Source organism: Callorhinus ursinus, unplaced genomic scaffold (genome assembly GCF_003265705.2).
Source record: "Callorhinus ursinus isolate GAN/ISIS: 27379988/994484 unplaced genomic scaffold, GSC_fseal_2.0 scaffold106, whole genome shotgun sequence".
NCBI lineage: Eukaryota > Metazoa > Chordata > Mammalia > Carnivora > Otariidae > Callorhinus > Callorhinus ursinus.
Window position 1 is genome coordinate 754,935 of NW_027397168.1, and position 17,379 is coordinate 772,313.

Sequence of the window (17,379 nt, forward strand, 5' to 3'; positions counted from 1 at the left end):
GAGCCGGGGCGGGGCGGGCGGCCGGGGCTTGATTAGGTAGGAGGCGGCGGAGCGCCGGCGGCGGCCGGAAGTAGCCGAAGCGAGCGGCGGAAGTAGCCGAAGCGGCCGGAGCGGGCGGGCGGCAAGGCGAGGCCAGAGCTGCACAGGGCCCTTACGCGGCCGCCTCAGCATGTCGGACTTCGACGAGTTCGAGCGGCAGCTCAACGAGAATAAGCAAGGTGAGGGCGCCGGGGGCGCGGGGCGGCGGGCGGGGCGGCTCTTGGCCTCCCTCCGTGTCCCCCGCCATTTTCCCCCTCTCTTCCCCCTCCTTTCAGGGCCGCGCGGCGCCCCCCCCCACCGCTCCGCGGCGCGCGCCTCGCTCACGTGACCACCCGGCGTGCCGCCGCGCGCGGGAGGGGAGGGGAGGGGGCGGCGGGCGCGGGTCCCGGACGCATGCGCGGCGCGCTCCGTTCTGCGCCCCACGTGGTCCGCGGCGGAGGCGGCGCGGACTCGCGGGATGGCTGGGTGTTCCCTCGCGGACTCCCCACCCCCCCTTTTTTTTTTTTTTAACTGCTTTTTAAATAATCTGAAAGGAGGGTTTTTGTGTATCAGGTCCCGCAATGCTGGTTTTCTTTCCCGCTGTCCCGGCACTTCCGCTTCCGGCCGGGCCCGCGGCCCGGGTCTCCACGCCCCCTTTGTTCCAAAATGGCGGTTGCGAGCCCCCTTCACGTGGGCGCCAGTCGGGGGGGGGGGGCCCCCGGCCCGGGGCAGCGAGCGCGCCGCGGTGTCCCTCGTGGGAGAGGACGCGCGAGTTGTGGCAGCCCGACGCCCGCAGCGTGGAGTGCTGGCTGCTCGTCCGGTCCCGGCGTCGGGGCGCGTAGACGCGGCCTCGGCCCTGCGCGGGCAGGAGGAAGCCGAGGCTCGGGCCGCCGGAAGCGCGTTCGCCCCCGGCTGGGGCCGAGGGCCGTGGGGGCTGCGGCGTGTCGGCAGGAGGACGGGCGGTGGTCGGAGAGCGGCCCCGGCGGGGAGGAGGCCCTCCCCCTGCGTGCCCGTGCGGCCGGCGTTGCTCGGTTCAGACACCTGCCTCGTTGCGTTTGTAGGGGTTCGGCGCCCGTGCCTTCCGTCGGTAGAGGGATTCTTGTTGTGGCACCGCGTTTGTGGGATTGAGGAGGGTCGTGGTGATGGATGAGACTCGGCGTTCGCCGAGTGCTGGGCGCTTCGCTGAGCTCTGCGGTTTTTCTAAGTGGATCCTCGTAGGAGCCATGCGAGGCCGGGATGATTTTCTTGCTTTTGCAGAGGAGGAGGCCGGCTCAGAAAACTTTAATACGTGTCTAGGTTTCAGCTGGTAAGAGGCAGAGCTGAGATCACACAGGGAAACACACGGAGTTTGCGTGGCGTGGGCCTTGGTACGCCCTAAGTGCCTAGTCGATACATCTTTTTTTTTTTTTTTTTAATTATCCGTAGTGTGGTGCCCACTACGGAGTGGAGAGGCACGTCTTCGTTCAGCTGGTGTTCTCCCACGTCCTCACACACCTGGGATACGTGGGACCTTTGTTTCAGGGGAGGCTTGGCCGTGTTTGCGTGATTGCACACCGTTAGTAAGCAGAAGAGCGGAACGCTCCCTGCGTCTGGCCGGTGCGAGGCCAGGTTCCACCGGGCCAGGCTGCCAGGTGGGGCTGACGGAGCTCCTCAAGGCGCTTGCAGAAGAGTTGTCTGGCTCTTCTGACACTGGGAGGCCCGGCCCTCAGCCCTGGCCTGAACTTCTGGGTTGGTGGAGCTGTCCCACAATGCGGCCACAGCATTTTGAGCAACTGAAGTTCCTTTTCTGTTTTTATTTGTCCGGGAATCTGTGTGTGTTGGGAGGCTGGGAGCTCTGTCCACGTGTTGCCGTGCCTGTGTTTTCTCTGGGGGCTGGTCTCTGAGGTTCAGCCTATGGCGAGGGCACGTGTGTCTCCAGAGAATTAGTTTCCTCGTCTGGTGGCAGGCACCCAGCAGGTCTGCTCCTCTGTGTTGGTCTCTCTGCTTGCTTGTCTGTTTCAGAGCCTTAGCCTCAGGGCAGGTTCTTGGCTCACAGCCTGCTCATCTCACAAGTGTGGAGCCAGAGGACCAAAGCTCCAGGCCACAGCTGCTCTCTGTCCAATGCCATGCTTGTCTGTTTGCTTACTACTTCACGGTGCGTCCAGTCCCTGACTTACTTTCTGTTTTTTTTGGTTGGTGGAGTTAATAACATTGTTAACTAGTGGTTCTAGACAGACCCTTAAGTGTTCTGCTTGTCCCAAGTTAAGGAGTGTGCCGAGGTGCCTAGCTGTACTTGCTAACGTTGCAGGGTGCACTTTCAGTCTTCACCATCTTTTTGTTTTTGCCGTGGGCAAGTTACGTGACCTCTTGTGTCTGTTTCTCTCTCTGTTATTGGAGCGGGTAGAAGTGTTTTTTCTGCACAGTAAGGATTGAGGGCAAGTGGGGCTACTGAGTACAGGTGGGTTTTAGGAGCATTCTTGTATCTCCTCTGTTTTTTCCCTTTCTGAGGTGCGTGTTTTTCTGAGTTTTAGTGGTTCTGGAATTGAGATTTATTTACGGAAAGTTCATGGTTAAAGTTCTAGAAGACGTGAGATAAAGTAGAACCCATGAGGCTGAAGTTCACTTTAACACCCTGTCATAATTGCTTCTTCCTGCTTCTGTCCATAGACATGGGGTAGTGGAGGAGTGGGGGGTGTTTTGAACTAAAGACTAAGGAAATGCGCTGTGACATGGTGCTGGTGGTTTGGTCTGCACCTCCTTCCCAGGGCGAGAGGTCTGTTGAGCAGAGGTTTCTGGTTTTACAGGCAAGGCTGTGCTGCGTTCCTGGTCGCCACCCCCAAGGCCATTGAGGGGGTTGAGGGACCCAACTGAGGGCTGGACCCCAGGCACTAGCTTTGAGGGAGTGTGGGCAGGATGGGGTGGTTTGGGATACCAACCTGCGAGGGGTAGTGGGCAGGGCACGCTCCTCCTCTGTCTCCTGAGGCAGGGCCAGGTATCTCCCTCTTTCAGCCCACATTCAGAAAGGGGCGCCTCCCTAGAGGAGGACATCTTGCATTCTTCACCTGGTTGGGCAGGGACTGTTGGGTGTCCTGGCTTCCTGGGGATATCAGATCCCGCCTGGCACCTGACCCTGGGGCCTGATGGTGGGGCTGTGGGTACCAGCTGGTTGAGGAGGTCTTTCCTGAGGGGTCGCCAGTTTCCTTCATTCAGGAAAACATCATTGGGTCTCTTGATTCCCCAGCCTCTAGCCCTGCCCCTCTCAGGGACGACCCTGGGGTCAGGCCCCTCAGCCCTCGAGGGGGACCAGGAGCCAGCCTCCTCTGTCTTCTCTGGCTCCCCAGCTCCTCCTGAGCATCCTCAGGTATCTTACACCCCGGGGGCATTTCCAGGCCCTGTCCCCTCAGGTAACCAGCACCCGTCCCCTTGGTCCCCCAGGGTCCCTGGACTCGCCTGTGGACCCAGGAAGCCTGTTCTCTCCCCTCCTCCATTGAGTCCCTTTCCCTTGGGGGTGGTCTCCCTGGGGCTCGGGGCATAGCTACCACAGTGGGTGGGCTGGGCCGTGTCCTCCCTCAGCTCATTCTTCTTCCCCTCGCCCTGGCCCAGAGCGAGACAAGGAGAACCGGCACCGGAAGCGCAGCCACAGCCGCTCTCGAAGCCGGGACCGCAAGCGCCGGAGCCGGAGTCGGGACCGGCGCAACCGGGACCAGCGGAGCGCCTCCCGGGACAGGCGACGACGAAGGTACCAGGGCTTGGGGACTCCTGGCTGGGCACAGGTGGGAACGGGGTATCGGTGCACTCAGATCTTGTGTGCTTCTCTCTGTGTATCTGGGGCGCGGGGGTCTGCTCCTTGTCTAGAGTTCAGTTTTTTTTTTTTTTTTTTTTTTTTTTTTTTTACCCTGTTCCTGGAGTTTTTTTTAGTTTCTGGTGGGTTGGTGGGGGTAGTACGTTGTTTATCTTGGAGTTGAGTCTGGAGTCAGGGCACTCGACTCTGTTTTTTCTTTCGTGAGGCCCGTTCCAAGTCCTTGTTTCTTAGGACTGGTTTCTTGTTTTCTCTTTTGTCTGTGGTTCTCTATGGGATTGTCTTTTGGGGCCTGTGCTTTGCCTCCTGGGAAGAGGGGGTTTTTGAAGTGGGGCAGGATCTCGTATTCCTGACTACTTTCTGGTCTTTTAATGCTTCTTTCCTCTGTAGACTGCCCTCTCTGTTTTCTGTCCCCTTAGGTGAGGAAGGGCGGGGTAGGTTGAAGTCTTCCTGTCTCCTTCCATCTCAGTTTCTCCAAGTAGAAAGTGGTCTGTGTGGCCTTTTCTGCCTTCCTCAGTTCCTCTTTCCTGGGGTAGGGGGTTTGGGGGGAATGGCAGGGCCGAGGGGGCTTGCCCCCAGCCCTGGGGCTCTGTGCCCTTGGGGAGGTGTGGCGTGTGGGGAAGACAAGGGTCCCCAGTCACCCTTCCCCATACCTTTCCCTCCCACCCCCCAGCAAACCTTTGACCAGAGGCGCTAAAGAGGAGCACGGTGGATTGATGTGAGCTTCTCTTCCTGCCCCTTCCACCCTGATGTCCACTTCCTTTGCCCCCCCCCCCCCCGCCCCCGTGCACCCTGCCCTGCCCTCGTCCAGCCCTAGCCCAAGCACTGGGGAAGAGAGTCCACTTGCCTTGAAAACAGCACCCTCCCCCAGGCCTGGGTGCGGCCCTGACCCAGATCCTCTCCCTCCTGGAGAGCGCTGCACTCCTGGTGGGGAGCTGAGGGGAGCCTGGGGTGCTCGCAGGCCCACCTTTGGTCAGACTGAGGTCGTCCTGCCCTGCTCTCCCCTTCCCTCCCCCCAGTCGTTCCCCCCGCCACGAGAAGAAGAAGAAGGTCCGTAAATACTGGGACGTACCACCACCTGGCTTTGAGCACATCACCCCCATGCAGTACAAGGCCATGCAAGGTAGGCTTCCGCTGCTGCTTCATTAGCTACCGACCTGAGCGTGCTGGGTGGTGGAGGGAGCAGACTCTGATGTGGTGGGGGCAGGGGGTGGTGTGGGGTGGCAGGATAAGGTTTGTGTCCTGGGCTTCCTGGTTTCTGCCTTTTCGATCACCACAGAGGAGATTCTGCGAGACTCCTTGGCGGAGTGGGGTTGAACCTCCATCGGGCTGGTCCATGGGAAGCTGCCCTCCCGTGGCTCTCCGGGTGTGCAGTGGGTGATCCCTGAACTGGGTGGGGGGTGTAGAGGATTGCCCGGTTGCGGTCTAATCCTGCTGCCCTTCTTGAAGCTGCGGGTCAGATTCCAGCCACCGCCCTTCTCCCCACCATGACCCCTGACGGCCTGGCTGTGACCCCGACGCCGGTGCCCGTGGTCGGGAGCCAGATGACCAGACAGGCCCGGCGCCTCTACGTGGGCAACATCCCCTTTGGCATCACTGAGGTACTGCCCGCCCCCTGCCTTTTCCCTGCCCCTACCCTCCCCCCAGTTCCCCCCACCCATTCCTCCCCTTCCCTCCCTTCCCTTCCCCAACCTGCACGGGTCAGACTCTGCTCCTGCAAGGCCCCCCGGCCCCCTCCCAGACGGACCGATGGAGTTGAGCCAGCCAGGGGCCGGGCTGGGGGTGGCCCTCTCCCTCCCTCCTCTTCCCCTCTCCCGTCTCCCCTCTCCCAACCTCCTCCAACAACCCAGGGATCAAGCACACACATAACGAACCTACGAAAATCCACGAATCCGTATCGAGAGAGACAGAGAGGGAGACTCGCACGCGCGCGCACGCTGACACACTCACACACAGATACACACAGACGCACGCTCCCCTCAGATGTCTTTGACACACCTCTGGTTCTCTGCCACCTGTTCCCCATCCTCTCCCCACGTCCCTCCCGTGGTCGCTGCTCTTTTGTTTTTGATGGCCCTGACCTCCCCAACCTTCCCCACCGCTCCTCTCCCCTCCCCTCTCCCCAACCCCTTCCCGTGGCACCCCGAGAATCCCGAGATCAAAGAGTTGTTTCCATTTCTCTTTAAAGTGAAATATTGTGGGGCTGAGATCCCTCGTAGCAACAAAAAGTTTGCTACCGTCGTCGAAGGCAAGTAAGGTCCATTCTGACTTTCTCAACCTGCACTTTGCTACGTTTGATAAAGCAGCCCCCGGACTCCAGGGCCAGATCCCGCCACATCACTCTTTTCTCCTCCCCTCCCGCCCACCCTCCCTCACCCCACCCTCCTTCCCTCCACCCTCCCTGTGCCTTTGCTCCTCTTTTTCTCTGACTTGGTGCTCTCTGTTCTTGCCTGCTTTTTCTTTGCTGCTGTCCTACCGCTTTTCTCTTGTTGCCATTGGATGCTTTTTTTCTCATGTTCTATCTCCTTGTTTTCTATTTGATGCTCTTCCTTCTTTCCCTGTTGTTGCTGTTTCCATGCATTTTTCTTGGACGACGTCTCTCCTCTGGTTGGGGCCCCCGTGGCCCTCCCCACACTCCTGGCCTCTGGCTGTCTCTTGCTACTGCCTTCTCTCCTCCCTGTTTCTTTTCTTTCCTCCTGCCTTCGTTCCTACTATTGATCTCTGTGCCCCCGTCCCTCTTCCACTGTTCCTCCCTTCTTCCACCCGTCCCTATGCCCTCCCTTCCCCTTACCCCCAAACCCCTCTGTGTCTCCCTCTCTCACCCTCCCCTCCTCTCTCCACCTCCCTTCCCCCGCCCCCCCCTGTCTCCTATTCCCTCTGCAGGAGGCCATGATGGACTTCTTCAACGCCCAGATGCGCCTTGGGGGACTGACCCAGGCCCCTGGCAACCCCGTCTTGGCTGTGCAGATTAACCAAGACAAGAACTTTGCCTTCTTGGAGGTGAGCCGGGTGCATGGTGGGGTCAGGAAATCGTGCATTCCTCTTGGCGGCAGCACCTCTGCAGCAGCCCTTGTTTGCCTAGGGCCCTTCTGCAGGCCGTTGTCCCCTGGGCTCCCTGACCCTCACCACCTCCTTCTTTTTCAGTTCCGCTCAGTGGATGAGACCACCCAGGCCATGGCCTTTGATGGCATCATCTTCCAGGGCCAGTCGCTGAAGATTCGCAGGCCTCATGACTACCAGCCACTGCCTGGCATGTCAGAGAATCCCTCTGTCTATGTGCCTGGTGAGTGGGGGCCTAGTTCCTCCCTTCTGTCTCCAGCTTAGCTGGAGATACTTGGGAAATGGTGTGAGTGCTTCTCGTTCATTCCTCCAAACCTTTGGAACTGGGCGTTCTCCCCGCTTGAGTTTGCACTCCCTCAACTGTGGGATGTGTTGAGGGAGGTGAAGGGCTTGCAGCCTGGCTGTCATTCTTGTTCTGGGACCTTGGTGGTCAGTGTGAGCACAAGCAGTCAGGCTACCCATGTGGGGATGGCAGCTGGATATTCCCTCATTTTTTTGGTCTTGGTGTTTCTCTTGACTTTTGTGCCTTGGGGCATTCCCCACAGCTATGTTCAGTAGCATTCTGGGTCAGTGGAGAGCATAGCTGCCCTGGGGTCGGCGAGCTTTTCCTGCAAAGGGTCAGGTAGTAAATATCTTTGGCTTTGTGGATGATACCATACCGTCTGGGTCACAGTTCTGTTGTGACGTGACAGCCTGCACACAGCTTTGTGATACCTAAGTGAATGGGTATGGCCTTGTTGTTTATGGATGTTGACTTTCCTGTTTCATATACTACCCCTGTGTTGTGCAATAGTCTCTAAAAACCTTTGCGGGCTTTACGGAAACAGACAGCAGGCCTGAGTCGACTTGCAGGCTGGTTGCCGTGTCCTGTGGTGAGTGTAGGTGAGGATTTACATCTCTGTGAGGCCCTGTTGCGGTGCAGGGAGCAAAATGGGCTTGGAGGAGGAGCCTGTGCTGTAGTGGAGCCAGGGGTCCTGGGTCTCAGGCCCTCGAATTCTGCCAGGAAAGGTGGGTGAGCCCTGGTGCTCTGGGCATGGGGGGAGGAAGTAGTAAAAGGTGGGATTCCACGGGCTGAGGCTTTGCCCTGAGGATACCTTTTAGAAACCGAGCCTACTCTTGGCAAAGCAGGGGACTTGGGAGTCCCAGAGCGAGTGGCACCTCAGGACCTGGGGGCTGGTTCCCTGGCTTGTCTCCAGTGTTTTCCACCGTAATAATTGGGTAGGTTCGGTGGGTCTCTTGAATTCTTTCAATGCCTGAGGTGTCCTACATACTGACCTGCTCTAAGCACATAGCCTGATGATTTTCTTCGTGGGCACGCATCTGTGGGACCATGTCCTAGGTGAAGCCACGGAACTTTGTTTTGTGCAAAGTAAACTCTTTAAAGATTTTATTTATTTTGTTTTATTTATTCTTGTTAAAAATTTTATTTATGTGATAGAGACAGCGAGAGAGGGGACAGAAGCAGGGGGAGTGGGAGAGGGAGAGGGAGAAGCAGGAGCAGGCTTCCCGCCGAGCAGGGAGCCCGACATGAGGCTCGATCCCAGGACCCTGAGATCATGATCTGAGCTGAAGGTAGTTGCTCAACAACTGAGCCACCCAGGCGCCCCAAGACTTAGAGTGCGTGAGAAGGGGGCCGGGGGTGGAGAAAGCCTGGAGCAGTCTGATGCCGGCTTAGTCCCATGACTGCAAGATCACGAACTGAGCCAAAACCAAGAGTCGGGCACCTAACTGACGAGGCCAGCCAGGCACTCCTTTGCTAAGTAAACTTCGTGTGCTTTAAGTCGTTATTAGTAATGTAAGGAGCCTACCCACTTGCCGAAGCTTATTATGTCAGGCACTTTCCCAAGTGGGCTCTGTGCATCATGTTAATTTTTATGACCGCCTGTAGTACAAGGTCAGCGAGGAACAGCTAGGGGGCCGGGGGGCCAAATGTGGTTTACTGCCTTTTTTTTTTCCTAAGTAGGCTCCGTGTCTAGCGTGGGGCTTGAACTCATGTACTTGAGAAAGAGGCGCATTCTCCACCAAATGAGCCAGCCAGGCGCCCCCTGCCCCTTTTTTAAATAAAGATTAATTAGTACAGAGTCCAGCCCACTGATTGTTTATAGTCTTGTTTTGTGCAGCAGTGGCCAATTTGAGTGACGGAGACCCTGTGGGCCACAAAGAACGTTTGCCACTCAGCCCTTCAGTGAGCAGTTTGACAGCCACCGTTGTGGATACTGGGATCCCATTTCACTCGGGAGGAGAGCAAGGCAAGGGCACGATTAGTGGTCTCCCTGGGAACGGAGACCTCATAGATCCAGGGACAGCTGCTTTGGAGGCTTCCTGGAGTCATGGGCCCCTTTCTAGAGGTGGCTGTTGGTGTCATGAAGCCGCTGAAAGATCACTTACCGCTTTTCTCACTCTGGGATTTGCCCACCCAGAGAGGGATGAGGGTCTGCAATGCCAGTGCCTGGGTGGGCGTGCTCAGTTCTGGGAGTGTGGCGGGAAGCGGCAGGAAGTGGGATTCTGCCTGCAGGTTAAGCATTCTCCGGTTGGTTTTTTTCTAACTCCAGAGTAAAAGTTAGGTTTCGATCTTCGTTTTCCATTAAAAAAAAAAAAGTTTTGTTAAATAAGGAGGTTAAAGGGGAAAAGCATGTGATAAAATTCAGACGTTCTTGGTTGGACGAAGAACAATTCAGGAACCTGGAAGGCGACTTCCTGACCTTGATGGAAGCGCGTTGACCTAAAACTAAACACGCATCACCTGGAGTTGTGAAACCGTAAATTCATTCTCACTGAGGTCAGGCCTAGCTATTGAGGACTGATGGTGGGATCCTGGCCCTCCTTTTAAGACCAGAGGGAAGGGGGGGGCGGGGGAGGAATAAGGAGAGCCAGAGCTGTTTTGGAGGCAGGAAAGCAGAATCGCCATTCAGTGTGTGAATTCAGCTAGCCCTGAGCACCCGCCCACTGCCATGCCAGGCTCCCTGCTCAGGGCAGGGCTGAGTCCCAGTCTTCTCAGCAGGCACCTGCTTAGTGGGGCCTCAGCCCCGTGCACCCTCTCCCTCAGCAGAGTTCTCGGCCAGGCCCAGTGGTGAGTGCATGGTAGGAGGAAGTGGTGTTCCAGGTACAAGAAAAGATTGCTCAGCTGTTGGGGGTCCAGCATGGCCTTCAGAGACGAGGTGAGGCCTTGGAATTGAGGATGAGAGGTGTGTGCCAGGTGGCCCTTCTGAGGCAGTAGATGCATGGTCAGGGAGGAGCCTGCTCATTGTGTTGGGAGAGGAGGTTGCCCAGGGGGTGACGTTTGGGCACTGGGACTGATTTGTATCACCCCTTTCTGTTTGTGTGACCTTGTGTGGTTTGTTGTCCCCTGCTTCAGAATCATCGTGCACCCAGGGTCTGCAGTCACTGTGGCCCTGGCCTCAGGCTCCATTTTAGGTGCATATTTCCTCCGGGTTGTTCTCTTCTGTTGTAGGTGTGACTGTTCTTGTTTCATAGATGAGAACACTGAGGCCCAGGGGAGCCTCACTTGGTGCTGCACCCCAGACTTGAACCCAGGGATCCCGACCCTGGTGCCCTCAGCACTATGTACTTTCCTGGGATGCATGGCACAGCACGGCTCAGCCTCGGCCCGCTGGCTGAGGTTCATGTGGCTCTGCTACTCCCCTACCGGGGTGACTAACCTCTGCCCCTGTCCTCCTCTGCCATCGGTCAGAGTGATGGTCCCTTAGCTTGCCGAGAACCACCTGTGGAGTCACAGGTGAGATAGGGATTCTAGAGATCTCTCTTTCTGCCTGTGTGAATCCAGGGTAGAACTTCCTTTTTCTGCCTTAGTTTATCTCGTCTTACTATGGATAGGGCTTTGGAGAGCACTGAGGCAGTAGATTTAAATTTACCTGTAGTGCCTGGCTTGTGGCCTCTGCTTATCCTTCTTTGGACATGTTGGATCTCCATGCACACTCCCATGGCCCCACCCTGATGGGGCTCAGCTCTGGTTGTTGAAGTAGCTGGGGTGGTGGTAGGAGAGGAGGGTGCACCCTTCTTCGGGTCCAGTGACTCCGTGTCTGATGCTTTCTCCCATTTCCTATCTCACCTGCCCTCCCTAGGTCAGGAGGAGGTGGGGAGCGGCCACTTGGTATGGACTGCAGAGGCGGGCCAGGCCATGCTGCCATTGGTAGTGGGCTCTGACCTTGGAAAGTCTGGAACTGGTCAGGCTGGGTGGGTGGTGTTTCTCTTAACATTGAGCCCCAGCAGCGAGCTGGGGCTCTGGGTAGCTCACAGCTCACAGGAAGCCTCCAGGAATTGAATGGCACACTTTTGAAGTGAGTGGGACCAACGGGCTGAGCCCCCTGGCAGGCGCTTATCTCTGAATCCAGAGTTGAGTGGTTAGACCCCTAGTGGTCATTAAACTCACTCAGCGGACATGAGTCCCCTGTGACATCCCTGCTGGCCTCTGCGGTCAGGGTGCTGAGTGAACTGAGCCCGTCTTTGCCCTCACGGACCTGGAGCAGCAGGCCTCTCCGATTTCACACACAATAGGACAGAGGGGGAGTTGCTGAGCTTTTGTAGTTGGAAAAAATATAGGACCACAGAGAAAAGGGCCAAGAGTCTCAACGGGAGATCTGATGTAAATATCAGGTGGTAAGAAAGGGCTTGGAGTTGTGGTCTGATGGAGGGAGGGGGTAGGTGTGTCATCCTGATACCTCACGAGTAGGGCGAGAGCCAACATCACCTGCTGTGGTTGGCAGGTTTGGGTGTGAGCTTGTGTCTTTGTGGCCCCTAAGCGGGGGACCTTTGCTGCTGTGCCACGCTGCTGTCTGTTAACGGTGTGTTCACTGTTAACGGTGTGTTCAGAAAGCTGCCAGTGTGAGTCTCAGAGTCTCGGGCGGGTTTGGGAGACAGTGGTTGCTGGGCCTCCGTGGCTAGAGTGGGTGGGTGGATGGCCGATTGTCAGCCTATTGTTTCCGTGGCAGGCGTAATGGGCCTGTCCCTGTGCCCTCACCCCAGGGCTCTGGGTAAAGACCTTGTGCTGGAAACCAAAGCCTGTCTACTCCCCTTTTTCCCCAGGAGTTGTGTCCACCGTAGTCCCGGACTCTGCCCACAAGCTGTTCATCGGAGGCTTACCCAATTACCTGAATGATGACCAGGTAGACCCCTTGCCTCCTCCTGGCTTCTCCCCTCCCAGTCTTTGCCCAAACCAGCCCTGACGGAGTTGCGGCCTTGCCGCAGGTAAAAGAGCTGCTGACATCGTTCGGGCCTCTCAAGGCCTTCAACCTGGTCAAGGACAGTGCCACAGGGCTCTCCAAGGGCTACGCCTTCTGTGAGTACGTGGACATCAACGTTACAGATCAGGTGAGCCCTGGGTCCCTGGCACTGCTGCATCCACCCTTGCCTCTCACCCTGCTGTGTCCTCACTGAAGTCCCCCCCCCCCACCTCGGGAGGGGTGGGAGGAGGCCAGCCTGCAGCAGGGTCCTGTGTGGGGGACTTGGCCCCTTTCCCTCGGTTCCAGCTCTTTCCAAGCTCTCCCCCACCAATGCCCGGCTCTGGGGTATTGGGGCTTGGGGGGAGGTGTCAGTCTCCTGGCTCCTGACCCGCACCTCTTCGCTGCGCCCCCCCCCCCCCCCCCCCCCCCCCCCCCCAATCCTCCATACACAGGCCATCGCAGGGCTGAATGGGATGCAGCTGGGGGATAAGAAACTGCTCGTCCAGAGGGCAAGTGTGGGAGCCAAGAATGCCACGCTGGTGAGCCCCCCGGCACGTCATCTTCCATTGGCTAGAGGGACACCTGGGGGTGGCGTGGGGCTGGGTGGGGCTGGGAGTAGGTCCCTGTAAGCTCTGGCCCTGGCTTTCCTGGGCTGTGCTGAGAGTGGACACCTGGGCCTTCAGGGGCAGGGTGTGTTTTTTTCTGGGTAGGCCTCTGGGGGTGCTGTGTGGCCCTAGCCGTGACGCCCCCCCCCTTTTCCCCACAGAGCACCATCAACCAGACCCCCGTGACCCTGCAAGTGCCGGGCCTCATGAGCTCCCAGGTGCAGATGGGTGGCCACCCGACTGAGGTCCTGTGCCTCATGAACATGGTGCTGCCCGAGGAGCTCCTGGACGATGAGGAGTATGAGGAGATTGTGGAGGATGTGCGGGATGAGTGCAGCAAGTATGGGCTTGTCAAGTCCATTGAGATCCCCCGGCCTGTGGACGGCGTTGAGGTGCCCGGCTGCGGAAAGGTGTGCGTGTGTGCATGCGCCCCTCCCCCCAACACATGCGTGTACACCACTGCTGTGACCTAGATGGGTGTGGGCCCCCCCCCCCGGTGCGTGGCCCTGCAACTGTGCTTCACAGCTTGGCTCTGTCACGTGACCTTACGCAAGTGGTTTGGTTTTGTCTGTGCAGTGGGGAGAAAAGTGCTAAAAACAGTCACAACAGCAGCAAACCCACTTGTATCTGCTGCCTGCCAGGTACTCACTAAGCTTACCTGTGCAACCCCAAACTCTGCGGCAGCTCTCTGGGCCCTTCCTCAGACGATTCAGGCCACATGGTCAGATTTCCAGTTCTTGTCTGATCTTCCAGCCCCACTGAGTCATGTCACTTGTGGCACTGCCAGGCGTCAGCACTTCGAACCCTCCTTGGGACACAGGGAAGTGGGGGTGACTTAGGTTCATCTAACCACTCAGTGATTCAGGCCTTTAAGCAGGGCAAGTCCTGGGGCCAGCCTTGTCAAAGACAGCATGTGTGCTATCTCAGGTAGCAGCTGGGAAGGGAGTAGAATTGCTCTGGATGCTGTTCTTAGGAAGGTCAAGAGGTGGCATTAAGTAGACCTAAGTGACACCAGGTTATTCCAGCAGGCAGGTAGGTAGGGTCCTGAGCAGGGAGCCCATTGAGCGTAGATCCCCCTGGTGTTTGGGGACAGTGACAAAGCTCGTGTAGCCTAAGCAGAGAGCAGTGGGAGATGAGGTCTGAGGTTGGGAGCTGGGGCCCAGTACGGCAGATCTTGTTGGCCTCTGTGGGTCCTAGAAGAATGTTGGGTGTTCCGTGGAGTGAGAAGGAAGCCTTTTGAAAGGTCTGGAATGTGGTCTGTTACCTGGCACATAGAGTTCCTCCTAATGAGGTAAGCGTGGTCGGGGGTTATAGAGCAGGTAGTTATTACTCCAGCCCTGCAGAGCTGTGTTCTGCAGGCCGGGAATGTGGAGCAGGCAGAAGTGATGGTGGTACTATCTCTGGAGCTTTGAGAACCTAACAGCTTGTGGTCAGCTGGTTGGAAGATGGTGACCTGACTGAAAGTAGCGGCAGGAGGATGAAGCGAAGTCCGTGGATTTGAGAGACACATGACCTGTAAACACCCAGATCCTGGTGGTTGACTGGGGTGTGCTGGAGGGGGAAGAGGAGTCAAGTAAGCTGCTCAGACTCCTGGCTTTGGTGATGGGGTAGAAATGGCAGCTGAGAAGCAAGGGAGAGGAGCAGGTTTCAGGGTGGGGGGTCGGTGTTGGGGAACAGTGTTGGCAGGCACTTTCAGGTCCTGAGACACCTCAGCAGAGCTGTGTTCCAGGCATGAGGTCTGATAGAAACTTAGGCGTCATGAACATACTGGTCCCCGTTTTGGTGTCAGCTGGATGAGCTTGCCCAGGGAGCAGTGGAATGAGTATCGGGGGCCAAGGGACAGGGCTGGGGGTGGTGGTGGTGGGGATGGGCAGCATTTCCTTTCTCCCTACCCCCTGTTCTCCTGCCCAGTCCTCACTGGTGTGGTGTGGTGGAAGCACCCGCTCCTGGCAGGTCAGTCTCACTCAGTGCCGTCATGGGCCTTGGGGCCGAGTCAGTGTTTGTGGGAAGGATGAATGGGAAGACCTGCCTGGTGTCTGGGATCATCTTAGTTTTTAAACTTGGTCATTCTTTTCAAACATACATGAAAGTACAAGTATTGTGACATTCTGCAGTAGGTCACTTCAGGTCTGTTGGGGAATATATGTATTCTAGTGCCCCGTCACGCAGCTTCAAATTATCCATAGCTTGTCTTTTTTTTTTTTTTTTTTTTTTAAAGATTTTATTTGTTAGAGACACAGCGAGAGAGGGAACACAAGCAGGGGGAGTGGAAAAGGGAGAAGCAGGCTTCCCACTGAGCAGGGAGCCCGATGCAGGACTCAATCCCAGGACCCTGGGATCATGACCTGAGCCGAAGGCAGACGCTTAACGACTGAGCCACCCAGGCGCCCCCATAGTTTGTCATTCTTTCTTTATATTTAGCTTCCCAACTTTTTCCTGAAATAATTGAAAGCATATCTTCTATATTTTACCTGCAATATTCAAGTATATTTCTCTAATTGAGCTACAAATATTTGGTGCCTGGTAGGTAAGTCTTGCTTTGAGGTCTGTGCCGTGCACTTTTGGATGTGTAACCCCATTCCTGGCCTCCACCCAGTAGATGGGGGCTCCTCCTGCACGGTAGCATTACACCCCCGCCTCTGGACAGCCAAAAACATCTCCAGACATGGCAAAATGTGGCTTGGGCACACATTTGTGCTGGTTGAGAACTACTGCTCTAAACTTTTAACAGATAACTTCTAAACAATCGTAATAAAACTACAGTACCATTATTACATTAACAAAATTATCCTTAGGATTAACTTAAATTTGTGTTCAGATTTCCCTGTCCCACATGTCTTTTTATACTTGGTTTAAGTATCCAAAAAAGGATTCTTGGGCGCCTGGGTAGCTCAGTTGGTTAAGCGACTGCCTTCGGCTCAGGTCATGATCCTGGAGTCCCGGGATCGAGTCCCACATCAGGCTCCCTGCTCAGTGGGGAGTCTGCTTCTCCCTCTGACCCTCCCCCCTCTCATGCTCTCTCTCTCATTCTCTCTCCTGAATAAATAAATAAAATCCTTAAAAAAACAAAAAACAAAAGAGGATTCTTGCAATTTATTTAGAACTTTCTTAGAACTTAACAGTTGCACGTACTGCTCTTTATTTTTTTTTGCAAGCCATTTTGTTGAAGCAACAGGGCATCTGTCTTAAAGAATTCCCATGTTGTGAATTAGGTTGGTATCACACCCCCGGCCCCCCCATAAACTGGTGGTTCAAACGAGGAGAAACTTGTCTAGGTCAGGGTTGTTTTGTTTTGAGTCAATCCGGGTTTGAATCCTCATTTCTTTTATCTGTCTTCTGGGGAGAACCTGGCCCTTGGGGAATGCCCAGCAGGGTGTGTGGTATAGGGGAGACCACTGAACACAGGTGCTCCTCTTTACTTGGGGAGCTTGCTGCAGTCCCGTGTGGTTCTTGGCTCCACTCACTCTCCCACGCCTCCACATGGCTCTGCTCTGTGCACTCTTGTTCTTTGATCCTGGGGTTCTGGAGGACATTTGGGTAAATGCTCCCAGACCTGCAGCAAGGCCCTCTCCCTCCCTCCCCTTTCTGCAGATTTCTGGGTTTTGGGCAGATGCTGATTGGTGGCTTGGCTGAGCCAGTTTATCCTCGGAGGCTGAGGCCACCTTGCCTTCACAACCTGTCTCTTACTCCTGCAGATCTTCGTGGAGTTCACCTCTGTGTTTGACTGCCAGAAAGCCATGCAGGGCCTGACGGGTCGCAAGTTCGCCAACAGAGTGGTTGTCACAAAATACTGTGACCCCGACTCCTACCACCGCCGGGACTTCTGGTAGAGGTGGAGGGGGAGGGTGGGGGCAGGGCGGGCTGGGGGCTTACCCCCCTCCCGCCCCCCCTCTTTTCCCCCTCTGAAGAAGATGGGCAGAGGAGTGACAGCCGAATGACAGCCGGCAGCAACTGGAATGGCAGCAGTTGGGGTGGGGTGGGGTGGGGGTGGGGAGGGCAATGGGGAAGTGCGCGCACAGGCCCACACAGACACATGCACCCACAGACACAGAGGGAAGGGGTCGGGGTGGGGAGGGGGTGCACAGCAGGGCGGGGTAGGACCCCAGAGCCCCTCCCCGGGACAGCCTCGCCTCTCCTCCCTTACACCCTCCCGCTCCCTTTCCCCACCGTAGAAACATAGTGTGTTTATATTTTATGGCCAAACTCTTTTGAATTTTGTTGTCCGCCCCGGTGCCCTGCCTTCTCCCTTCCCAGGACCACGGCTCCCGTCCTCCTGGCCTCCGGTCCCCCCCCCCGTGCCCTCCCCGGTGCCCTCCCCGGTTTCTTACGTAGTTGGCTCTCCTCTCTTTAGTCTCCCTGACCTGCGCCCCAGCCCCGCGGCCCCGTCCCTCTCCTCTCTGTGGCAGTTTCATATTTGCTAAGACGAATTTGCTCATTAAACATTTTGTTGTATTTTACTTTACGGAGCCGCTCTGTGTCCGCTGTGTGTAAGCCCCGCCCCACTCCGGTCCCCCGTGGCCCCAGCGCCGTTGACCTCTGGCCCGGACGCCCTCGGCCCGCCCTCGGGGCACACCCCGCCAGCGTGGCCGTCGGCTCGGCTCGGGCGGGGGCGTGGCTGCGCGGAGGCCGCCGCGCCCGACGGGCCCGCACGGCGCGGGAGGGGGCGGGCGGCCGTTCCCCGCACCCCGGGAGGAGGGGGACCCTCGGGCGCCGCTCGGGCGGGCGGCCACGCGGTGTC

General features: G+C 57.0%; 1 protein-coding gene across 2 annotated transcripts; it reads left to right on the top strand.

Moving 5' to 3' along the window:
- Positions 1-5: 5 nt before the first annotated feature.
- U2AF2 (U2 small nuclear RNA auxiliary factor 2) lies at positions 6-17,103 on the top strand. Of its 2 annotated transcripts, none has more exons than XM_025848667.2 (12): positions 6-218; positions 3,601-3,736; positions 4,470-4,514; positions 4,816-4,919; positions 5,246-5,397; positions 6,680-6,796; positions 6,941-7,079; positions 11,900-11,979; positions 12,062-12,184; positions 12,489-12,587; positions 12,803-13,051; positions 16,337-17,103. In XM_025848667.2, the coding sequence occupies exons 1-12, from the start codon at positions 170-172 to the stop codon at positions 16,469-16,471; spliced, it is 1,428 nt and encodes a 475-aa protein (XP_025704452.1). In that variant the 5' UTR covers positions 6-169; the 3' UTR covers positions 16,472-17,103. The 2 variants fall into 2 exon arrangements, with proteins under 2 accessions (XP_025704452.1, XP_025704453.1); XM_025848668.2 differs by having other exon boundaries at positions 7-218; positions 12,489-12,575.
- Positions 17,104-17,379: the final 276 nt, after the last annotated feature.